This window comes from Cinclus cinclus, chromosome 12 (assembly GCF_963662255.1).
Source record: "Cinclus cinclus chromosome 12, bCinCin1.1, whole genome shotgun sequence".
Lineage (NCBI taxonomy): Eukaryota > Metazoa > Chordata > Aves > Passeriformes > Cinclidae > Cinclus > Cinclus cinclus.
In genome coordinates, this window is record NC_085057.1 from 572,529 (window position 1) to 597,719 (window position 25,191).

At 51.5% G+C, this 25,191-nt stretch overlaps 1 protein-coding gene across 1 annotated transcript in view; it reads left to right on the forward strand.

Moving 5' to 3' along the window:
- Positions 1-25,191, forward strand: part of SRGAP3 (SLIT-ROBO Rho GTPase activating protein 3) — a 69,531-nt gene that overhangs the window by 17,260 nt on the left and 27,080 nt on the right. The window contains exons 2-4 of the mRNA XM_062500586.1: positions 14,486-14,678; positions 17,335-17,497; positions 22,988-23,050. Of these exons, the coding sequence (XP_062356570.1) occupies positions 14,486-14,678; positions 17,335-17,497; positions 22,988-23,050 (419 nt within the window). The remainder of the gene's footprint in view (positions 1-14,485; positions 14,679-17,334; positions 17,498-22,987; positions 23,051-25,191) is intronic.

Sequence of the window (25,191 nt, forward strand, 5' to 3'; positions counted from 1 at the left end):
AATTCTCAAGTGCTTTTATTACCAGGGAGCACATGAAGCTTGGAGGATACAGCAGATTCTGGTCCACCCTCAGCCACAGGGAGGAACACTGGAGTCTCCTTCATGGCCAGCGTGTTTCTTTTGCAGGGGAGAAGGGCTTGGCAGTGCAGTCAGGTCTGGGGTGTGTTTAGAGGGTCACACACCTGGCAGGGCTGTGGAGTGTTTCTGTCTCTGATCATGGGGAGTCTTTGACTTTGAACTAGGCAATGGAGATGAAAATCCAATGTCACATGGGACTCCTGGGCTAAAACACTCACTGTGTTCTTTTGCTCTGGGTTACAGATGCTGCTCTGAAAGCCAAATGTGATGTGATGAAATAAGAGTGCCTTGGTAGACAGAGATGTGGAGTGAGTAATCCTCAGAGAAGGGCAGGAAAAGGCAGGGTGCAGTTCAGGTCAGAGGGTGGCTGAGCAGTGGAGGGGACATGGGGCTCCAGTGCTCATACACATATTGGAGGAGAGCAGCAGGCATGTAGGGGGTTGGTGGTTGTGATGCTTCAGTGGTTCAAACCTTGTTTTCTCAATTCGGGGAGATAAATTCTGTTTTTCAAACGAGCTTGGAACTGCTCCTGTGCAGATTGGTACAAGTGTTGATCAGCTGGTGCTGCTCAGCAGGAACAGCTCCACAGCCCAGTGTGGTTCCAGTCAATATTGGCTGCTTGTATGAGCACAAGTCATCCCTCATTGGGAGTGTCTCACAGAAGGAATGGCTCTTGCACAGAAAACAAACACTAGTGAGCTGTGGCAGATACAGCTCCAGGATTATTTTGCTGACGTTGTCAGAATTTTAGTAACTGAGAACAAAGCTCCGTTGAGGAGCATTTGCAGGGGGTTGGTTACACACTGCATGTGCAGGGAGGGGTAGGTGTCAGTTGTATTAGTCTGGAATAATGTGTCGTCAGGAGAAATGAAGCTGGGATGGCTCTGTGGATTCTGCTGCACGTCATTCATATCCTGCTCTGCATTCCACGTGAGTTGTTTACAGCTAAATAAGTGAGGCCCTAAGTTCATCACTGCTCCAGCTTTGTGCTGTCACATTGGAATGAGGACACTCTGAACCTGTGTAATAGACTGGGACTTGTTCCACCAAATGCTTGTGTTAAAGGAGGAACACGCTTATTGTAGGATTGGAGACTTCTGTTTATTCCTGACAATGATGGCAGGATGTAATAATGAAATTAGGAATTAATGTGAGGAGCAGTGACAGCATACTGCCATCTTTATTTGTTTAAAGTTTTATATCTAAAAGAATCTGTTTACAGCATAAGGAGAAGAGGAAAATACAATTTTCTACCAGAGGTGCTTTGGTACGTCATTTGATTGATGTGCCATAGCAAATAAAGTATTCTTGGCTTATTTAAACAAAAAGATTGTGAATGTTTTCTTTCACTTTGGGGTCTGAACTCCGGAGATCCCCCATCTGGAACCTCAAGATTTCCTTGGACTATGCCATGGTTGCCCCTCGGCAGCAGCAGGTGCAATTCCAGGGCGATTTTAGTCCATAAAGCGCTCTTGAACATTGATGGTGCATGGGTGAGTTTGTCTGGTTTGTGCCCAGATGGGCAGAGATGGTTTTGGGGCAGGGAGGAAATGTGTCCCCAGTGTGTCTAAGCACTGCTGTGCGCAGGGGGTCTGGGCTGAATCCCAAATGTGCTGAGAGAGGGAACAGAGCCATCCCCACCTTTCCTGGCTGCCTTTTTCTGCCCACACACCTGGTTTGCTCATCTTGCTCGAGAGACAAGAGGAGGCCTTTTGCAGTGGGGAGGTTTCCACTCCAGTTCAGGTCTAGCTGAGTGAAGAGATGGTGCTAAACATAGCTCAGAGTCACGTAAATGGGCAATTTGCTGTGTGGGAGAGAATGGCAATAACACATGGAGCAAAGGAAGGAGAAGCTGGCTCTGGGGAGGAGCCAGGGGACTCTCACTGTTCAGAGAGTTCATCCAGGCGGATGGGGATGGTGATGGGTGTCTCAAAGGCAGAGGCTGAAGGTGCTGCTGAAGGAGATGCTGAGCTCCCCCTGAGAAAGGAGAGCCCCTTTGTGACACTGTTCCACAGGATAAATGATTGGTGAGGGAGGCACAGAGGGCAGAGGTGTGATGGACAGCTGCACTCAGAGCAGCTCTTGTGCAGATTCTGCCATTTTAAGGGGTTAGGGTTGTAGCTGATGCCTCCAAAACGCAGGAGGTGAGAGCAGAGCAGAGAGCATGTGTTTGGAATGCTCCCAGGGTGGAACATCATGCACGTGTGTTATGTAGGGAAATTATGGTTAAAGTAGCTGGTCCCACAGGCTACTTGGACAGTGCAAATATCAAGACCATTAAGTCCTCCTCTTGCTAAGCTTGGCTTGTCCTTGTTACTAAGGTCATTTCAGTGCGTGTTTTGGTAACTGTGAGGCTCTTGTGTAACAGCTTTGTGTTTGAATTTTTTTTAAATTTAGTTGGAAAACATTCTGCCAGATTTTTGTCAAGCTGTCAGTGAGGGCTTTGTTACACGCAGGAGTGATAGAGAAACATATTTGAAAGTTATTTTTCTTCTTTTTCACTCTTAGGCTGAAAAATCAGGAGAAGCAGCTTTTCTGGTCAAACAGAGGAAAGCAACAGTCCTCAAAGGGACTGCAGGGGTGGTGCTGGGCTGGAGGGGGTTGAGAGCCTCTCAGTCACTGCAGAGAGTGCACAGGGAGCATCAGTTCCATGGGGTTCTGTGAGCCTGTTCCAATGTCAAACCCTGTCCTAAAAACGTGCTAAAATTGCCTGAAGGTTCTGACCCTTCAAGATGATCTCAGGGCCAAGGGAAGTTCAAGATTCCTGTTCAGAGAAACTCAGCATTTCAAAAGGGGATTTTGGGAGGGCTGGGGTAAAAGAACTTCCATATGGAATACAGACTGGTAGGTAACAATCACACATTAAAAGATGGTGATGTGTGTAGGCCACTGCTGCTGCCTAAACCCTCTATGTCTCAGTATATTTATACCAGCCTGTAGCAAATCCTTTCTCTTCCTTTGACTAATTGCTTGCTTTAATCTCTTTCCAGCTAGCTGGAGTTAGTGTTGGCAGTGTTAGCATGGTGTGGATGGGCATCCTCAAGTCAGATGGACGAAACCCAGGGGAGAGGGCTGGGGAGGAGCTGCCCAAGAACTTGGTGTGGGGAGCAGCAGCTCAGAGCAGACACCTTGAGCTGGCTGCTCTGTTACCTCAGCTCTCCTGCCAAACTCAGAGTGTTTCCATGGGGTTTCACCAGGTTCTGTTCCTCTGAACTCCCCAAGTTGGGACAAGGAAAGAAAGTGGAAGGCAAGGAAGTTCTGGAGGCAGAAGATGTCTCTTCTGTATTGGTTTTGGAAGGGCAAAGTGTCAAAATTACACACGAGAGTGATCAATGTGACACTGTCAAAAGCAGATGTAGCTAAAACAGGTTCTAAATAAGCCAGGAGCAGTAGTGAGTCAGCAAAGAGGGGCTATAAATACCAGAGTTGATGCAGCAGCTGCAGCTGGGGGGGCCACCAGGGGAGAAGGGAGCTGAGAGGCTCTGGGATGTGCCAGGATCCATGTGTGTTTTGAGAGGCTGTCAGAGAGAAGAGAACCAGAACTGGTAATTACAAGGTGCTCCCCAGATGCTTAGTCTAGAGTTAATGGTTGATTTTCTTAGGTCCTCCCTCAGATGAAGAAAAAGCCAGAAATGGTGACTCAGAGCTGTGCTTTGGTGGCAGGGGGAGCTTGTGCAGGTGTATGGACACTTCACCTGCCCTGGAGCAAGCACTGCTGCTGCTTCTGCATCTGTATTCCCCACTCTGGAGGGAGAGTTCACAGCAGTAAACAAACCCTTCATTTAACAGAGTTTTAAAGCAAAGGCTGTGTTCACTGTCTCTGTGTGGTGTTTTTGGGAGATGCAGAAGCGGGGAAGCAGTGCCTGCATGCTGCAGGTCTGGGTGTGCATGGAAGTGGCATGGTCACAGCTGACAATTCAGAAAGATTGAGGGCAAAATAATGTTCTGATGTTCTTTTGCTGTTGAAGATTATCTGGTGATAAAGTCAGGAGATGTTTATTTATGGGGGGGGTTGTGTATATAATTGCTTCCTTTTGCACCTTGGAAATCTGCAGCCATGTATTTTTTAAATGAAGGGTAGAACCAGGGGCTGACAGGTTTAATTTTTAATTCCTCTCTACTCTCCCACTCCTGCAGGTCAGCGCCCACTGACATGCTCCCCTCTGCTGTCCCCTCTTGCCTGAATGATGCCGTGCTTCTTGTGCTTCCATTTATTCTTTGTTTTTAGTCCTTAGTTTAGGTAGAAATCCATGGCTTTATTTGGAGCAGTCCCCGTGTCCCCCCTGCTCCCCCTTTCCTCAGAGGGGGTGGCAGTGGCATGGTGAGGGGTACTGGTGGCTCATTCCATCCTCCCCTCTCGTGTGTTTTGCTCAAGTCTGAATTTCAGGTGGGCAGGCAGTTCATTACTCTTTCTGCAGCATTTATGCAGATTGCAGTCTGAGCTTATTTTAGAAGAGCAAAAATCAGAAGCAATTAGCAATCTGCTCAGGAAGGAGCTAGGATTGAGGCAGACGCCAGCTCTGTGGCATGCAGAGGACTGGGCTCTTTGCTGAGCTAGCCAGTGCTGTCCCCACTGTAGCCCATGGGCTTGTACCTCAGTGTGGCCTTTCAGGGTGAGCACTGCTGCTGCCAGGCAGCAGCTGGAATAAAGCCATTGCAGGTGGTTCATGGGGACTTCTGGTGTGCTGGAGATGCAAGGTGCAGTCTCGGGACTCAGGTGAATGCAGGGGAATGTGGCAGCAGTGCTCTACAGAGGGGCAGATATGTCCATAGCCCAGGGTCCAAGCATGGCTACCAGACCCCGGGAGGGGCACACGCTGCCCAGGACACCCCACAGTGCCTCCTCACCCAGCACCTGTGGTCAGGGCAGGCGGGGCTCAGGTGGGTCAGGCCGTGGCACATGCCAGCTGACCCTGTCAGGGACATCTGAACCAGGGTCAGCACTGCCTCTCAGTAACTGTTCACACAAATAAACAAATGCTAGTCTTCATTTGCTCACCCTGCCAGGACCACGCACTATTTCATTTTTTAAGTGTCTGTTGTTAACCTGGCAGGTATCTCAGCCAAGCTGCAAGCCCTGTACTTCTGCCTTGGATGAAGGGATGTCTGCGCATCAGAGTAGGAGCAGAAGAGACGGAAGAGATTTTTAAAAAATAACAGTGCCTTGACAGAAGGAATGCTCTAGTGTTTACATCTCTATCCTGCCTTCTGTTTGACACTAGGCAAGCATGGCAGGAGAGTCCTGCAGGAGCAGTGCTGCAGCAGCTCTGCTCTGCATACCAAGGGAATCAAGTGAAATATCTGAGGGATTATTTTCTGGAAGTGATGGACACCGGCAGTGACAGCTGATTTTAGCCAGAGCTGTAGCTGCAGGAGCTCTTTCTGTCCTGATAGTGCTCCAGGAAAAGCTGTGCACACTGATGCACATGGGGTGCATTTGTCTGCTGGCTTGCTTCCCCTGGAGCTGCCCAAGTACCTTTAATGTCCTTTCTTGTTTCTGGGTGGGAATTTAACACTCCTGTAGTACACCAGGCTATTTCTGTGTTTTCTTTGGTATTGTTTTCTACCACCATCTGGTTCTGCACCCACTAATAAATGGGATGCCGGGGAAGATGGTGAGAGCAGACAATATGCTTTATGCTGATTTTCCCTTCTTTAGAAGGCAGGAACACAGTCACTTTGGATTGAAGACATGGAACAAGCGAGGGTGATAATCTCTGCTTTGTGGGTGGCAGCTGCACAACCCAGTGATCCCAATGCAGAACATATTATTAGCCTCAAGCTAAGCTGTCTGCAGTCTGGAACCTGCTCCAGGTCTATGGTAAATGAATTCATGAGGAGGTTGTGAAGTACTGGGCTGGATCCTGTCTGGTATGGGGAACCCTTTGGAGACAGTGTCCCCACAGCTGTTGGATTCCCCATTGCATGTTCATCCTCAATATCCATGAGGTCCTTCTTCACTGCAGTAGGGAGCTTCTGTAGGACTTTTTTCACCCTGAGACACCCCAAGACTGCTGGTGCTGCCTGAGGCTGTGTTTGCAGCCTTTGGGGAGGGTTGTGCTGGTTCTTGGGAAGGTGAAATTCCTCACTACATTTGTTTCCTGTCTGCGAGTTCCAGGCTGGCTGGACGCAGTGACAGATGATGCACTTTCACTGGTCACAGCTATTCCAGTATTGTGCTTTTCCTGGGAGAGGAGGAGGAGTGAAGAGCAGTGTCAGCCTGGGGTGATGTTGTGCTGGTCTCTGAGGCAGAGGCTCTGGAGGAAGCAGCCCTGCTGACTCCCTGGTCAGTGCTGATGAAGGCAGTGAGCAGAGCATCTGCTCTTGCCTTTGGACTGGTCCTATGTGCTGAAGTTGAAAAAGCACAGCGGAGGTAGGTAGCCACGAGGACATGGAAGAGCAGCATTTCTGGGTGCTCCAAATGGAGCATGATCAGGTTCCAGGATTGCTCAGGGGGTTTTGGTCTGGAGGCACACCTGGGACCGGGATCCCAGACTGGAGGTGTGCAGAAGGATTTGGGCAGAGGCACAGTGTGAAGCTGGCTGTGCCAGGTATGGGCTTCAGGGAACCAGTTGCCCATGATATTTTTAGGAACACTAAATCAAACAAATGAAAGAAATTGGGCAACTGCTGCTGGACTTGGACTTGCTGATTCCTACAGACTCTTCAGTTTGAGTCTACTGCTTTGGAATTAGTTTTTCTTGTTTTCTGTGTCCCTTTGGACTGGGAGCAGTTTGGCCTTGAAATGAAGTTCAGGCCCATCTCCACTGCAGAAAGGCGCAGTGGAAAAGGGCAGAGATGCCCAAGGAAAGACTTGTTTTATCCCATCAGTAAAATTAGGTTGTAATCTATCCCTCTTTCTTGAAGTTGTTGAGGCTTATAGGATGCTTTGAGATGTGAGATGAAAAGTTCTTAAAAGGAATTATCCAATATTTTTAATGCATGTAAAAGTATTACTCTGGAAGAGAATTGGTTCGGTGGATCCATGACTGCACAGGCCAGAAGGCACTGCTGGGTAATCTGATCTGATTTGTGTGTATAATATTTGGTCCTGTCAGGGCTGTACAGAGGTTGGGGAGCTTGCACAGATCCTCGGGGCTGGCTCTAGGAACTGTCTGCAAAGCTCTGCTCTCTTAATGATCTGTGAAATCTTTCCATGCCTGGATTAAGGAATTTGAGGTGCTGAAGTGAACCGTTTAATGATCTTCTCTTTTATTCCATCTCAGTGGCTCAGGGCAGGATTCACATTCTTGTTCAGCTCTTTCTTTTCCTGTTTGAATACGCTCTCCTTTGCATCTTAATAGCCCCAAGCCCAGAGCTCCGGTTACATCATTTCAGGGCTTTCTGTTCCCAAAAGACTTTGTGCAGCCTGCCCGGTGCCTCCTGTGCTGTGGACAGATGAGGGGTCTGGGGCTCAGGCTGGGCAGGAGGGCAGTCAGAACAGCTCTTTTCTCTGGGGGAAAAGCCACAATCTGTTTTTGTGAAGCTTCCTTTACTCTTCTGAAATCACGAACAAACACTAGAGATCTGTTTGGCTCTTTCTTTTTAATGCTTTTTTTGCATCCCTTGTATTGCTAAAAGGCAGAAACAGAGGAGGCACAAACTCAGCAAAGGCAGCTGTTCTGCCTTCCCCCTTCTCTTGCTCCTGCTTGGGCAGCAGTTGGGGACAGGGCTCACATGGGCAGGAATGCTGGCTTTTTTGGGATTCCCCAAAAGACACAGGCAGCAAGCAGGGGGATTGCCAGGGATCTCGGAGCGCTGGAGGTTTGGAGTGGACCTCTTTCAAGTTTGGCTTCTTTAATATAACACCAAAACCCCCAAAACAAACAAACAAAAAAACCCCGCAAGTCCAAACTCCAAACAGCAAAATCGGCCCCAGCCTCCTCCAAGTCTTTTTTTAATGAGCATTTCTGGAGTGTCTCTCCACCTTCAGTCCTGTAAATTCTCCTTCCCATTGATCAGCATGATCAATGCAGGGCCACATAGCCCTGACAACAGGGTGTAGGGACAGTAAATGAGATTTACTCCCTCGGTGCTGCTCTCGGTCACACAAAAGTGGCAGCAGATGTGACTGAGTTCAGGCTGTGAATTACAAGTGGACAAGTCCCTGTTCCCAAGGAAACGGGAGATGCCAGGGACTGTGGGGAAAGGAGCAGCAGGAGGAGGATGCTGCAGCATGCCAGGGGCTGCGTGCTGCTCTGCTGGGGCTGCTGGCGGTGTCCCCCCTGTGCCGTGTGTCCCCCCTGTGCCGTGTGTCCCTGTGCACTGTCCCTGTGCCGTGTGTCCCTGTGCACTGTCCCTGTGCCGTGTGTCCCCCCTGTGCCGTGTGTCCCTGTGCACTGTCCCTGTGCTGTGTGTCCCCCCTGTGCCGTGTGTCCTTGTGCACTGTCCCTGTGCTGTGTGTCCCCCCCTGTGCCGTGTGTCCCTGTGCCGTGTGTCCCCCCTGTGCCGTGTGTCCCCCCTGTGCACTGTCCCTGTGCCGTGTGTCCCCCCTGTGCCGTGTGTCCCTGTGCACTGTCCCTGTGCTGTGTGTCCCCCCTGTGCCGTGTGTCCTTGTGCACTGTCCCTGTGCTGTGTGTCCCCCCCTGTGCCGTGTGTCCCTGTGCCGTGTGTCCCCCCTGTGCCGTGTGTCCCCCCTGTGCACTGTCCCTGTGCCGTGTGTCCCCCCTGTGCCGTGTGTCCCTGTGCACTGTCCCTGTGCCGTGTGTCCCCCCCTGTGCCGTGTGTCCCTGTGCACTGTCCCTGTGCTGTGTGTCCCCCCTGTGCCGTGTGTCCCTGTGCACTGTCCCTGTGCCGTGTGTCCCTGTGCACTGTTCTTGTGCCGTGTGTCCCCCCTGTGCCGTGTGTCCCTGTGCACTGTCCCTGTGCCGTGTGTCCCCCCTGTGCCGTGTGTCCCTGTGCACTGTTCTTGTGCCGTGTGTCCCCCCTGTGCCGTGTGTCCCTGTGCACTGTCCCTGTGCCGTGTGTCCCCCCTGTGCCGTGTGTCCCTGTGCACTGTTCTTGTGCCGTGTGTCCCCCCTGTGCCGTGTGTCCCTGTGCACTGTCCCTGTGCCGTGTATCCCCCCTGTGCCGTGTGTCCCCCCTGTGCCGTGTGTCCCCCCTGTGCCGTGTGTCCCTGTGCACTGTTCTTGTGCCGTGTGTCCCCCCTGTGCCGTGTGTCCCCCCTGTGCCGTGTGTCCCCCCTGTGCCGTGTGTCCCCCCTGTGCCGTGTGTCCCTGTGCACTGTCCCTGTGCCGTGTGTCCCCCCTGTGCCGTGTGTCCCTGTGCACTGTCCCTGTGCCGTGTGTCCCCCCCTGTGCCGTGTGTCCCCCCTGTGCCGTGTGTCCCCCCTGTGCCGTGTGTCCCTGTGCACTGTCCCTGTGCCGTGTGTCCCCCCTGTGCCGTGTGTCCCCCCTGTGCCGTGTGTCCCCCCTGTGCCGTGTGTCCCCCCTGTGCCGTGTGTCCCTGTGCACTGTTCTTGTGCCGTGTGTCCCCCCTGTGCCGTGTGTCCCTGTGCACTGTCCCTGTGCCGTGTGTCCCCCCTGTGCCGTGTGTCCCTGTGCACTGTCCCTGTGCCATGTGTCCCCCCCTGTGCCGTGTGTCCCTGTGCACTGTCCCTGTGCCGTGTGTCCCCCCTGTGCCATGTGTCCCCCCCTGTGCCGTGTGTCCCTGTGCACTGTCCCTGTGCCATGTCCCTGCCAGCCCTGGAGCTCTCTGCTGGCATGAGCCTTTAGCCAAAGCAGGCAAGGATTGAGTGAAGCCAAGAGCTGGAGTGGCTCTGGAGCTTGCAGTGCTCCCTGGAGGAGGACACAGCGTGGAGCTGTGCTGTGCCTGTGCCCTGCACCTTCCAGGCAGGGCTGTACCTGTGACAGGGCCATGGGGAGATCCAGGCTGGCACTGCCAGCAGGGTTGTCCCTGGGTATAGCCTCTGTGCCAGGCAGGACAAAACAGGCAAATAAGCACTTCTGCTACCTAAATTTATCCCCCAGAGTTTGTCTAGTCCCAGTGGTGACTCCTGTGGTAAACCACAGCTCCCAAGTAAGGCTCAGCCCCATCTCCAGCATCTGACAGAGACGTGGATCAGTACCTGCTGCCAGGCTCCAGCTCTGCCCATGCCTCTATTCACAGGGAAAAGAACCACTCTGGGTCAGTCTGGCTCGTTTCTGTGAGCGCTGCAGAGTGAAACAAACTGGCTCCCATGCTGAGTGAGGATTTCTTCTGCAAGCAGGTTTGCCTTCTCCTTAGTCTCAGAGAGGAAGGACCATGGCATCCCTGGATAACATTGACTTCCATGCTGGAGCACCTGGAGAGGCAGCAGGTTCCCAGAGCCAGGAAAGCTGTGACTGGCGTTGGTTCCTGGTCTGGGCACTCTCTCTTCCCATCTGGCACACATGATGTGTGGTTTGAAGTGCTGTTTCTGTTCTTAAATTGGACATAATTGCAACACACCATTATATCTGTTCTCCCTCTTGATCTGTGGGAGGTTTGGCTTGAGGCTCAGCTGAAGTTAACAATGAATGCTGTTTGGATTCCTTTGGTCAGGTTTTTGGTTCCTTGTGTCCCAGGAGCATGGGCTCTCATGCAGGCAGGAGCTGGATGCTCTGCTTCACCCAAACCACTTGTTGTTCCCTGCTGTCTCCTCATGAGCCAGGCTGGCTTTCAGATCTGCATTCAGAGACAGTTGTTAAGGGAAATCCACGGTCAGTAACTCCCGTGGATTTGGAATATCAGAGTGTATGACAAACGCCACTGCCTTGGCCACCATCCTGTGCAAGGAAGTGGAGTATGTGAGGAGCAGCATGTGGGATCTGCTCTTGTGCCTCTTGGGGCAGAGCTTTGCCACCTTGTTCTTGTGCTTGCTAAGCTTATTAATAATATTTTCAAGGCTTCATTGTCACCATATCAGCTGTGATATTTGTTCTTGGACAGTGAGGGGCTGCTCCAGGGCAGGGGTTTCCCAGGAGAGAAGTTGCTGGGTTCAAGATAGAATTTCTTACACTTTCACTTCTCTTCTGAATAGTTGCAGATGAAGATGTTGCCTCACAGCCCAGCAAGTCACAGTGTGGGTACGAGGGAAAACTGGGGCTGTGCATGGGAAGTGCTTCTGCTTGGGCACGGGCTGGGGGTTACAGACACACATAAAAAAAACTCTGAAAAATGCCAGTGCTACAGGAGTAGTTGTTGTACTGGAGAGAAGTGTTTTTGTTTTTAGGGTTTTTTTGGTTTGTTTTTTTTTTTTTAAACTGGGAATGTCTTGTTTCAGATAAAAGGCTTGTCTTGTTCTTTGTTTTACCAGGAGCTATATCTCTTGTCTTTGTCTAGGCAGTGATGTTACTGATCACAGGGCAGGAAGGAGGGGAAGCTTCTTGGCCGGCTTTGGGCTGTTTGCTTTCCCTGCAGGTCCCCCCAGCCAGCTCCACAGGGACCTGTGCAGGATGGATGGATGCAGCCCTGGCATTTCTGTCTGTGGATGCTCCAGGCGTGGGCCCTGCAGCTGCTTGGCTCTTCCAGCTCAGCAGGGTCACTGCTGGCGCCTGCCAAAGCCTCTCCTGGGTGCAGCTCACAAGGAGGGTGGTGGGACCTCTGGAGCCCCATCCCTTGTATCCCCCTGCTGCTGCTCCCAGCCCCATGTCAGCTCTGTGCTGGGAGCTTGCCGTGTAGGGAAAGCGGTGCCACGGACACGTGTGGGCTCCCAAAACTGCCCTGGGCACACGTGTGGGCTCCTAAAACCCCGTCCTGCCAACGTCCCCTGCAGGGACTGAGCCCGGCTGCTTGGGATCACTCAGAGGCTCTGGCTGCTCTTGAGGCTGTGCTGGCCACACCTGCACGGAGCTGGAACAGCTGGCATGAAACAGCTATTCCATAATGGATCCAGGCTTGAGGTGCATTAGCTCTGTGTATGAGAGAGAGGTCTCCCAAGGGGAATGGTGTGTGCTGGTGAAAGGTGGGATGACAGAGCACTGGAAAATACATCCGAGGTATGTCTGTTATGAACAGGGCTGGACTTCAGGGGAGGCAGCATAAAAGGGGGCATAAAAACAATTGAGACTCAAATGGCCTTGTTAGTGTATTCCGTATAAGAACTGGATCCTCCCTGAGTCCAGCTTGCTGTGCTATATTTGCAGTGAACTATTGGGTCTAATCCCAGTTGTGAGAGAAGAATGGCTTTTGTTGCCAAGCATATTTTCTCACTTGTCACAAATCAGTGGGGTGAAGCATATGTTAGAGGAGCGGCTGTCTCAGGCTGCCCGGCGGGAGGATCCGTGACAACACTGTTCTCCTGGATGGATAATTCAGATAATTCAGCGTCCTGGAGCAGCCCCCGGCCCAGCTGGGGGGTGGGTGGGCTGCACCCCCAGCTCTGGGCTTGGCAGCAGGGCTTTGTCCTGCTGGCTCCAGCAGCTTTCATCCTAGCCCGTTGCTAGAGAAACCTCTGCTTTTGTCTGTCCCTGTCTGAGCAGCCAGAGCGTGGCTCTGGCCTGGCGGGGCTGGGAGGGGGAGTTGTGCCAAAAGCCACATCTCCTGGAGGAGGAGGATGCTCGTCTGCAGGAGCCTGGCTCTGGTCTGCAGCTGCTGGGGCAGGGCTGTGCAGGGCTCCCAGCCAGCTCTGGCTGGGGCAGCACCGATGCCCACGGCTCCAGGCTCTCCCCAGTCCCCAAATCTCCAGGCTCTCCCAGTCCCCACGTTTCCAGGCTCTCCCAATCCCCACATTTCCAGGCTCCCCCATGCTGGAGCATCCTTGGCTCCCCTGGCCTCTCCTGTGTCAGTTTAGGCTCTAGCCTTTGCAAATCTTAACTACCCAGGATTTTCCAGTGCCTGCTTTTCACCAGTGTTTGCCTGCGTAGGACTGGGTTTATTTAATGCCCCATCCTGAACTTCACGTGTTGCTTGTCCATAAACTCTGCAGGATATCCTGCTGTCCTTCTGCTGGGGCTGGCTTCCATGGGAGCTGATGCCAGCTGAGGAGTCAAAGGTAAAACTTTGGGCTTGGGTGCTGAAGAGAGGATTATCTAACATGGAAAACATAGTTGGCAGTTGGTTGAAGGTTGGGATTGCAGGCTGTGAATCTCCCCACAATGGACAGGATGGATGTAGCATGGCTGCAGGCAGTGCAGGAGCTGTTGGAGCTGTCCTGGGGACCCTTGGAGCACTGAGTGACGTCCTTCTCTCTGCTGCCACATCTCTCTTGGCTTTGATGATGCCAGCAGCTTTTCATTGTGTGTTCTGCACAAACCCTTCCCGTTTAGCATGCAGCAGCAGCCCTGGGGTCAGTGCCCATGTCCGCTGTTGGTGTGGTGGCTTCTCTCTGGGTGGATTTAGGGTCACAGCAGGCAGCTCCCTGTGCCCACAGAGCCTGTCCTTCACCTCTGCGTGCTGGGCTGGCACTGACCTGGCTGAACTCCTGCAAGGAAACTGAGAAGTGTCAAATCAACGTGTTACAGGCACAGGAAAAACAAAGGAATTCTGTTGGCAAAGGTCAAAGTGTGCCAGGGACAGAGAGAGCTGGACTCCAGCAAACAGGGAACAGAGAGAATGGAGACTGAGGCACTGATAGCAGTTGTTGTGAGACCTCATTTGCAATTTAGTTTCCTTTCCTGCATTCTTTTAGCAGAGAATTTAACATTTAAAGGTATCTCTAGCATTCTCTGTGGAGTGGGATTTTCCTTAATTTTGGAGTTTCTACAGCTTGCTGTGGGTGAGGAGACCAGCTCTGTCTGTTGTTCCTGCAGTGCCTGTTCCTGCAGGACAGATGGACAGCAGCTGCCCAAGGAGCCCACCCCACACTGCACAGGCACCTCCAGGCACTGCTGAGCCACTCTGGGAAAGGTCACAGGGGCTGCAGTGTGTCTGTCCCAGTGTCTGAAGGTCCTTAGGGGAAAGCAAATAAACCTGGAACAGGTGAAACCTTTGGTGTTTTTGAGCTGGGATTTGGAGGGTGTGAAAGACTTTTTAAGCCTTTGAGCCAAAGCTGTGTTGTATTTGTTGATAAACCCAGCAGTGCAGGGGGATGGAGGGAAAGAAGGGTGCGTGGCAGTGCCAGCTTCCTTAAGGTCAGTGCTGGCCATCCTGGAGGTTTTCATACGGACATTTATAATGAAACGATATGTTTATACGAAAATAGTGTGTCATTTCAGGTAGTACCAGATAGATAAAGTATCGTTTTCGGTTTCAAAAGGCATTTGAAAGCTCTCGGGTTGGTCTCAGTGTTGTAAGACCCTTTGCTTTGACAAGGAATAAGGTTTAATGTGAGGCCCCTGGTCAGTGGCACTGTTCTGCTCCCTCTTGGGAGGCAGATCCTTCGACCTCATGGAGCCCTGAATTCACCGCAGGGTTGGAGGGAGCTCCAGCAGAGCTGTGCTGTTTGCTCTGGACAAGGAAGGACTTTCCTGATGCGCGTTGTTGTTTCTCCCGCGCCGCATGCCTGCAGAAATCCGGACGCAGCTGGTGGAGCAGCTGAAATGCCTGGAGCAGCAGTCGGAGTCGCGCCTGCAGCTGCTGCAGGACCTGCAGGAGTTCTTCCGCAGGAAGGCTGAGATCGAGCTCGAGTACTCCCGCAGCCTGGAGAAGCTGGCTGAGCGCTTCTCCTCCAAGATCCGCAGCTCCAGGGAGCACCAGTTCAAGTAAGTGGGTGTTCCCGGGGCAGACTGGTGCCCAACCATGGGCACGGGTTGCTGCGAGCTCTGGAGGTTGGTGTGGGGCTGCACGGTTCTGAAGTGCAGCGAAGTCCATCGTGGCAGCGGTGACCTCGTCTGTCCCATCCCTGGGTGGGGCTCGCACAGGGAGCTGGACGTGTCTCCAGGATTTCCACCACAGCATCACTGACCTGTGCTGAGTGGGTTACACTGTCTGTGCACTTCTTGAGCGATGCAATGAAAATAACAATTGAGAGCTAGGAAGGAGCCAAACTCCTTGATTTTTTTGCAGGGTCTTGAATTGAGCCATGATTTGATTGTGCAAATAGTGGTAGGCCTGGTCTACAGCCCTGGTTTCTGTGTGTAGCCCAGTCCTCAGCTGTCCAGGTGCTGTATTCATGCAGGCTCACTGGCAGGCTCAGGCTTGGAAGCAGTTTCTGGAAATGGATTTTACTACATGTTATTTGCAGTAAGGTATGTGTTTTTTCTTTGCTTAGTTATGTGGTGTTGTAGGGAGGCAGATCCTTAGTGGAAATATTGTGAAACAAAGCTTTGAAGTAGGAAATGTGAACTCAGTCCTGGGACTGCGTGAGAATCAAACCAGTGATGCAGTTGTGAAATCCATGAACATGTAAATACGTGTTTTCAGAAGTTGCTTCTTTTCAGTTTGACCACACTTAAGAGCTTGGCTAAAACAGAAAATATCTGAAAAAAGCCAGAAAGAAAAGCAAACTTAGTTCAGAGTTTCAGTTTGGAGGTGACAGCTCTGTGGTGAGGATGCTGGCTTCTGCCATTCTGCTGGCCAGTGACCTCAGGGCTCTCTGGAGGCCACTGGCCATTGGGGCTGGTCCCTGCTGCCTGTGTGTGTGTGCCAAGCCAGAGGTGTCTGGCTGGGCTCTGTGAGGTGACACTGGGTGCTTGTGCTGGGTGTCAGCAGCTGCTACTGTGGGTTGTTGTGTCCTTTGTCACAGCCAGCAGTGCCAGGGTTATGGGGTGTCAAAGACAAGTGGTGCAGGAGCTGTGCTTTTGGGATGTGTGCCCTGTGTGCCCTGTGCCCCATGGGATGTGTGCCCTGTGCCCAGCAGGGGCTGTGCCCTGAGGCAGTGCTGGCACCATGGACCCAGGTGCTGGTCCTGGCTGCTCTCCTTGCAGCACCTCAGCCCGAGCTCTCCACTTTTGCTCCCTGGACCACAGTGTTTGTCCATGACTCTTCTGCCAGTGGTATCTGTGAAAGTCTCTCGGCTGGAGCTGTGCCCTTTGTTCCAGATGAAATTCCTGCTGTTCAGTTCAGTGGCCAAAGACTGCAGCTGCTGTTCAGTGCCTTTCACAGAGAGCCTGGGCTTTGCCTGCTTGCTGCCCTTCTCCTCACCAGCCCCAGGCTCTTCACAGTCTGTTTCTTCCTCTAACCCCTGGTGATTTTTTTCCTGTTTCAGCTGCAAGAGCAGTGAATTTTGCTGTTACATTACTAAATCCTATTTATTCCATATTACTAAATCCCACTTAATCTGTTTACTCCAGTGTGAGGCTTTACTGCTGCCTTATGCCAAGCTCTGCTGATGATGAGTTGCTGTTCAGATCCTCTCTGTCCTTTTGGCATCTGGCTGTTGTGTGCTGCTGGATGCTGCAGTGTGCACCAAGGAATTGAAGGAATTGGCCAGTAAGGAGCTCTGGCTCAGAGATGGAGCCCACAAAGGTCCAGGAGGTGTCTGGCCTCTCCCATTAGCTCGCAGCACTATTAGGGCTTTCCTACAGTTCTGGAAGCTGCTGCTGTGCGGTGTCCACAGGTGACAAGTGGTTCTCCTCTGTTATAAAAGAACTGGGCACAAGTGTTGGCGTTGGTGGTGTTAACCAGGTCAGCTTGATTTCACACTGAGTCCCCACTGTCCATTCCACATCCAGAGACTCCCTTAATACACTTTTTTCTTCCAGACTGCTCTGTACCTGCCCTTACCAGGCTCATCTGTAGCTCTTCCCCAGCTGCTCCTGTGTGTCATTATTCTGATGAGGCTGTGACACTCAGGATTTACAGTCCCTTTTCCCCGTGTAGCCACATGCAGTGGGCTGTGCCCAGCCCTGGCTCTGGCAGGCTCTGTGGTGCTGTGGCTCGTTGTGGCTCCAGGGCTACAGACCCATCCCAGTTTCTGTATGCACTTGTTCTGTGTGTGTGTGCATGCAGAGGTGTCTGCAGTCTCCACGCTGTCCCCTCCAGCATACCTGAGTGTCCATGTTGTGCACAAACACTGAGGTAATGTTGGGTGCAGAGCTCTTTCACGGGCACTTTTTAGTGGACTAAGGCCAGCACAGTGCACTGGGTGGCAAAGGGCCCTTGTGGAGTGACAGTCACAGTGTGAGTGGAAAGAATCTGCAAAACTCTCTCCCTTTCCAGGGATGTCTCTTCTCATGTCCCAGAGCAGCCAGTTTGGGAAGGGGCTGGCTGGGGGCTGGGTGTGCTGTGGGTGTTTGTGTGTCCCTGCATATCCCTGTGTGGCAGTGCTGGTGCAGCTGGAAGCAGAGGTCATGCCCCAAGTCCCACTGACTGTGCACGGCAGGGAGGTGATGGGCTGACAGCATTCATTTGAAAATGTGTGCCTTTGTGACATGCTCACTTGACCTTTTTGGGTTTATTTCCCCCACAATTGTCTAGGAAAGATCAGCACCTCCTTTCCCCTGTGAACTGCTGGTACCTGGTTCTGACACAGACCCGTCGGGAGAGCCGAGACCACGCCACCCTGAATGACATCTTCATGAACAATGTCATTGTCCGGCTGTCCCAGATCAGTGAGGATGTCATCAGGCTCTTCAAAAAGGTAACCTGGGCAGCCTTGCTTCGTGGGCATCCATCCTGGAATTTCAGTCTAAAATAGAATTGTCGTAAATGTTGCAGAGTGAATCTTGCAAGGGACTATTGCTAAAAGTCTTTCGAAGTGGTGTTTATCCTAGAGTTTTAAAGAAACTGAGATCTAGACCTGTCAAGTCTAGAGTGTGAGGTGTGACCTGGTACTCCAAGTGTCAGTGTCAGAGAAAAGAGAGGTGGAAAAGTGATGACTTTTTTTGAAGGCTCTTGGAGGGTTTCAGAGAACAGATCAGGATAGGCTTGTTGGGTGGAGCCTTGCTCCAGAGCAGGATGCCAGCTATGAGGCAGGTACAAGAAAGGAGTCAGTGTGGCCTCCTGAAGGGAAGAGTCATGCCTCAGAAATTCAATGGAGCAATTCCATTCAATTCCAGGAGCCAGAGATCAAATCCTTAGCTGGTGCAGGGAATGTCATGTCATGACATGAATCATGTCATTAGGTTCACTGGAAAAGAGCCTTAGCAGAAATTCTTGAAGAGCTGTTAAAGAGAGGGGTTGTTTTCTGGATAAATGATTAGTTCAAAAAGACAGGAAGAGGGAAGGAGAGTTCCAATGCAGTTCCTAATAAATTATTTGGAAAAAGCCTGAATAGTAAGATGGCAAAATCTGCTGATGATACAGAATTATTAATGATGACCAAATTAAAAAAAAAGAGCATCAGAGACTTGTGAGAATCACAGAGTCAGGTGGACCAGGACTGTACGCTGAAGGTGAGGAGTGTGGTAAGAGCAGAGTCCCAGCTCTGTGACCTTGTTTTCTTCAGGGGCAGCTGGGGACTGCTGTGAAGGGAGCAGGGTGAGCCACAGGGCACCTGACTCTCCAGCAGGAGAACGTTCATGATCAGGGCTTGTCTTGACATTTCAGCCTGACTGGAGAATAAATTTCATGTGATATTTTTATGGCCAGTTTCCTCCAGTTTATAGATCTGACCTAGAAATTAAACTGCAAGGTCAGGTTTGTGTTGGCTGATTTGATACGGGGTATCATCCCTTTTCCTGCTCTCCTGCCCTCCAGAAGTGGAGATATTTGGTGTATGTTAGTTAGTCCAGTTCTGTCTCAATGTTCCTCCCATTTGCATTTTGCTCTGAGCTGTTTTTTGAGATTTATATTTCAACTGTTCTTCTGCTTTCCCTGCCTCTGTCTGTGGATGGCGTGGCTCATTTGGAAACACAGGAAGAATTCATCCAGCTTGCAGACAAGGACATATATTCAGTGTAGTGTTTTGAGTGTTCTGTTGTATGTCAATCTTCAGCTAGGACAGGATGGTGAAGTATTTCATCCATTCAGCAGAATTATTTCTTTGTGTTTGGTGTTCTTCCATCTCCCCTCATTTTTGAACTTAAATTTCAACTTCCAAGGCTCAACACTTAAATTTGATAGACCTGGTTGCTCCTTGTTTCTCTGTCCTCCATCTCCTGCCACTAGAGCTGGCCTGGCTCTGTCTGCAGCCTGCCAGAGCCAGCAGCTGCTTTGCATCCAGAGGAACCTTTACAGTTGGGGGCATCTGTGATTTCACTGTGTTTGTGTTTGTTCCTTGGACTTACCTGTCCCTGGGAATAATATTCAGTTAAATCAGGGAAAAGACTTTGTGTGTCAATGTTTGCCTTTCACGTGGACAGGGAGGCTGCCACTTTTGGACATATTCAGGTTATTTATTTTGGGGTCTTTCACTGTGGTGTCCATTCCGGCTTTGAGTGTGGTGGGTAAAGTGCTCCAAGCCCTCCTCCAGAGGGGCCAGACTGTGCAGGCTGCTGGCAGATAACCCAGCTCCAGAAGGGTTAAAGCACCCACACTCATGGTTCAGCTGCTGGGTGTGCTGGAGATTGCTCTTTGATGGTAAATTAGGGTAACGTTTTTTCCCAGAAATGTCACTTCTAATTCTTCCCATCTAGAGTTTATTAATGGCCTGTGACATGCTGCGGGGACCTAAGGAACCAGGAGGTTTTGTGTTTGCTGCATTCATTATGTAAATGTAAACAATCCCTGCAGGGAGGGCTCAGGGCTGCAGGATGAGCAGAACTAAGGAGCAATTGCTCAGCAAGTGGTAATCTGCCTAGGGAGATGCGGGGTGCTGAGCTGGGGTGCTGAGCTGGGCTTCCCTGGCTGAGCCTGGCAGTGCTGGGGTCACCATCACTGAACCAGGCACTGTGGTTTGTTCCTGCCCCCCTGGCCAGCAGCAGCTCCAGCCCCTCCTCTGTGTCCAGCTGGGAACCCTTCCAAGCTAAACCGTTCTGTGAGGAAAGCAGAAGAAAACCCAGCTGGGCAGATTTCCCCGGAGCTCCCAGTGCGCGAGTCACGTTCCCGATGCAGGAGGAGACGATGGAGGCGAGCGTGTGGATGGTGCTGATGGAAATGGACGTGCTGAGATGTGTCCCTGCAGAGGTCTGGCTCACTCTGCTGTCAGGGACAGACTGTCACCAGGAAACCTCACAGCATGTCCTGGCAGACTCAAACCCAGGGTGAGGGACCCATTGCCAGGCAGGTGTTTGCTCCACTCTCACCTTCTGCTGAGGCAGAAGGAAGGAAGTTTGATGCTTCTTCCAGGTATGGATACAGGAAATTGCACATTTGAGACAGGGCATTGCTATGTCCAAAATAAGGGTGCTGGGTTATTCCCCAGTGTGGGATTTAATTATGTGCTGCGACAGTGAGTTTAATTACAACCCGTGCTGCTTTGTCCTGGATGGAGGTTGGATGAAGAAGTAGTGTCTGGATGGGAGCTCTTGTCTTTGTCTTTAGAATAAGTGTTCTCTGTTGCCAGTCATTCATGCTGCTGCTTCCCAGACTTTGTCAGCAGTGGCAGGATTTTTAATAAATTCCTAACTTGAAGACATTGCTGTCTCAGTGAGCAACTGTGGGTTTTAGGAGGAATGTGAGGCGTAAAAGAAGCAGCTCAATTGTAGTTTGGTTTTTGTGGATGGTCCCAGGGAACTGGAATGATGTTTTGGTGTTGACTCCTGTAAGCACACAAATGTAATTTCTCAGAGGAGAGGCAAGTCCTTCAGCTGCTCGCTTGCCTGTGCTTGAAAGAGGCTCCAGCATCCTCACTTTGGGCAGTGCCACAGACCCTTTGGCTTCCTGCAGCAGGGCCAGCTGTTGGGCTGTAGTGTCTATGAGCAAATGGCTCTTTACCTGTGCTCTGCACCTGTGCTTGCCTGTGCAGGTGTAGCTCACGGAGCAACGCACTGAGCCGGTTCGTGTTGCTCTATTTCAGAGTCTAAAATTGGGTTTGGAAATTACAGCTTTGTGGCCTTGCCCTGTGCCGCACAGGAAATGCAGGGCAGAGGCAGGAGCTGCAGCTCAGCCTGGGCCATGGCTTCTGCCACCAGCCTGTCCTGCCCTGTCCTGTCCTGTCCTTGTCCCCAGGCTTTTGGGCAGCCTTGGTTTGGGGAGTGGCCTGTGGCTGTGACAGCAGGGATGGCTGGAGGGGTACATGTGCTCAGCTCCTGCCGGCTGTGGGCTCCAATCCCCTGTTTGTAGACCTTGACTTTAATTAGAATCACAGCATGGTTTAGGTTGGAAAAGCTCTCTGAGACCATGGAGTCCAACCCTTCCCCCAGCATTGCCAAGGCCAACAGTAACCCGTGTCCCAAGTGCCACATCCACACAGCTTTTAAATTCCTCCAGGAACAAAGGAGAAATTTTTCCTAATATTCAACCTAAACCTCCCTGGCACAACTTGAGGCTGTTTCCTCTCGTCCTGTCCTTTGTTCCCTGGGAGCAGAGCCTGACCCCACGTGGCTGTACCCTCGTGACAGGGAGTTGTAGGGAATGAGGAGGTCCCCAAACATCTTTGGGCTGTGTCTGGGGGAATGCACACCTATCACAGCTCTGCTGGGAATTAGCCAGCCCCAGGGAGACTTCTGAGAACAATCAGTGTTGGTGGGCAGGGGACAGGGCCTGGGGTCCAGGTGAGGGGTCCTGGTGAGCACCTTCTGGTCACTGGCATCATCCTGGCACCTTGTACCCATGGGAGTGGGACCAGTGTGCACCAGTCTGAGCATGGGACTGTCCTAGGTACCCTGACACTAACACGTGGACACACTGTGGTTACTGGGTGGGACTTTCATCCTTTAGACTCCTTGCTTCAAGTTTTGCTTTAAATCTAACTTCTAATAATCTAGATTAAACTTCCAAAGTGTAGGCTGTCCCATTGACTGGAGTTAGAGGATCTTTCCGTGTCGAGGGCTTCTCTCATCACCCAGACTGGTGGAATGTTGTTTTCCCTGCCCACGTGCACAAAACTTCCTGGAGTTATATGAGGAAATCTGGAAGAAACTGCTCAGTTTTGTTTTGGTTTGGTTTAGGGGAGGGAGGAGGGGGCTGTCTATACTTAGTTTCAACACATCTTCAAGCTATAATAAGTATTTCCTAGCCAAGAAGATGCCATGGAGGGATTTGTGGTGTAATTGCAGGCAGGCAGGAAAGCAGGGTGAGCACATCCCAGCACCTCCAGCTGCAGGGGTGCAGTAGGAGTTGGTTTGATCTGCAGCCAAGCTCCAGTGCAGGGCAGCTCCCTGTGCTGTGGCCTCTCCATGAAGGGCTGTGTCCATGCTGGAGGAGGCTGGTGACTGCCTCTGCCTTATCCTGCCTGGCAAGGAAAGGGAAAACACTGACAATGGGATTTCAGCAGACAGGAGGATGCCAGGAGTTCCTCACTGGCAGTGAGTACCTCCTCAGCTGGCTGAACTTTGGCTGCTGCTCTTGTGAAACTGGAAACTTTATTATATAACTGTGGTGTAGCTATTTTGTAATGTCCTTTTTCAGAGATGCTTTGGTTCACTTGGGTTAGAACAGTGGAAATGGGCTACTGAGGAGAAGCTGGGGGGCTGGGTCATGGCCAGGGAAATGTGAACCTGGGATGCCAGTGCTGGGGAGCCCTGATAGACTTTGCTCTGAAATACCAGCGTTGGCTGGAACTCTCAGATCCAGCAGCAGATGTGTTTAATCACAGAGCAGCAGAGTGTTTCAGATCAAGGCAGACTGACAGGTGATGCTGTGGGGCTGGAGAATGCCAATCTAGGGAACTGCAAACCCACAGATGGCTACTGGGTGATGTGCACCCTGCCAGTCTCAAAGTGAGATTGTGCCAGTCCCCAAACTGGGGGAGAGTGTTAGGTGTTATACTCAAATGGGGAGTTCACTGTGGGCTGGAAATGAGTTCTACCAGTGAAAGGGCAAAGCATTATTGCCTGCAATTTTAGATTCTTCTGTTTTGCAGGATAAATAAGTTAAATGATGTGAAGTTCCTCCTCATGGCCTCCGACACCCAGGTTGGGTGATCTGTGGGCAAACACCAACCTCAAATGAATCCACAGCAGTTCTGGAACTGCATGAGACTTTGCACTGTGTATTCACATTTATGATTCCTCTGAAATGTATTTTCACTTTAGAACAGCATGTTTTGAGCATAACAGTCTCACCTCTTCTTGCTTTTGTCTTGCAGAGCAAGGAGATTGGCCTCCAGATGCATGAAGAGCTCCAGAAGGTCACCAATGAGCTGTACACGGTGAGCCAGGAGCTGATCCCACATTCCTGGCTGCAGTGGGGAACACAGCACTCCTCGGGGCCAGTCAGAGAGGCTGTGCCCTGGCTGTCCTGCAGAGTGGCCCTTCCCTTCCCTTCCCTTCCCTTCCCTTCCCTTCCCTTCCCTTCCCTTCCCTTCCCTTCCCTTCCCTTCCCTTCCCTTCCCTTCCCTTCCCTTCCCTTCCCTTCCCTTCCCTTCCCTTCCCTTCCCTTCCCTTCCCTTCCCTTCCCTTCCCTTCCCTTCCCTTCCCTTCCCTTCCCTTCCCTTCCCTTCCCTTCCCTTCCCTTCCCTTCCCTTCCCTTCCCTTCCCTTCCCTTCCCTTCCCTTCCCTTCCCTTCCCTTCCCTTCCCTTCCCTTCCCTTCCCTCATCCTTGGGAGAGTCTGGCTGCTCACTGGGGTGGTGGCAGTGCTGGAGGATGTCCCAGCTGCCCGAGGCCAAGGGCTGGCTCACAGCTGCTTCCCTTGAGCGTGGCTGGGGATGTTTGGGGTGATCCAGGGTGGTCCCTGGGCCGGTGATGCTCTCAGCTGCTGGGGTTCCCACACCGTGGTACCTTCTGGCCCTGCTCACACTCTGGGTTGGTGATTCCAGGCACCAGTGGCTCTGAGCTGGCTGTGATTGTTTGTTGGACACCTCCCTGCTCCTGTGAGCCTGGGGGATGGCTGAACATGTCCTTCTGCTGGGGAATGCAGCAACTTCTGGCTCAGAGGGGTTCAGCTCTGTCCTGTGCCCTGAGGAGCACTTTGGCACAGAGTTGTCTGTGCCTCCCAGTGAGACCATGTGCTGTTAGTCAGGGCATGGCTCTTCAAGCAGGTTTTCATAGCAGGGTATTAAAAGTCTGTGTTGCTGCTGCCTCTTGCCCTGTAGCAAATGTTTTTTTATTATTTATTTATTTTATTTGTGGTTTAGGAGTAACAAAACCATTTAAAATCTGCCTTTTTTTTTTTTTTGAGATAATATATTTACTTTCTTTCATTGTATCTGTAACTGGTACATAAATAATACCGAAGTAGGTTTATTCCTAAACAATCATTCTATTTCATCTTTTTAAAAAACCGGCCTAAACAACATAACATGAATGATTGTGTTTGAAATTTCTGCCATAAATCTCCTCTTAACAGCTTTGTTCCTGCATTGGCTGTTGAAGGATTTGATTGTTGTGAGACCTGCAGTGTGGGTGGACAGCAGATCAGATTAAAAAGCCTGTGTGAGATTTGGGAGTGCATTGTTGATGGTTGAATGTCACAAGATGTGTTGGGGTGGTGACTAATTAAGATTAATTATAGCAGCAGCATGACATGCAAAACAAGGAAAGACTAACAAGGGGTGGGCTGACCTGAGTAGCTGTGGACCAGTCTGCTCTGAGCCCAGGCAGGGGACAGGGACCCGTGGGGTCACTGGGGGGGTCAGGGTGGCCAGGGAGGAGCACACAGGGTGATTTCTGCTCGTCCTCATAGGAGCTGAGATTTCTCCCCTCCACTGCTTTGCTCCGTGTGCTGTGCAGAACGGGCCTGGATGGTGAAGCAGACTGGTTTGAATGGTGAAACTGCAGCAGCTGGAGGAGCTCTGTGTTTGTGTTCAGCCTTGCTGCTGGGATAACAAACGGGTTGTGTCATCCATCCAGCCAGGAAGGAGCAGGGAAGGGACACACTGGGTTCAAAAACCGGGGAAGAATCCTGTGGGGCGCTCAGGGTCACCTCTCATCTGCTGGGGCCAGCAGCTCCTGCTGGTCAGAGAGCTCTGCCCAGCTGCCCCTGGCTCAGGGGGGCTGGGGACACCTTTGGGGCTGAGCTGCTGCTGGTGTGTTCTGTGCAGCACCTTGGGACTGTGGCTGCTGCCAAAACCAGACGCAGGAGAAGGGTCTGGCTCACAGGACAGCAGGCTGCTGCTTCTGCAGAAATGTCACTTGTCTGCTCTCAGCATGGGGAACGCGATTTTCCTGCCTCTGGCCAGGCCTTTACCCACAGCTCATCCATGCCATGGCAAGGCTGCTTTTTAAGCCTCTCCAAGGGGAATTCTGTGCATTGGGAGGAATCCGCAATTTTTTACAAGCTTCTCATGCATTCACTGTCTCAAACTTAAGCCAAAACAACCACATTGATTTTAACTCAGCCTTATTGCTGTT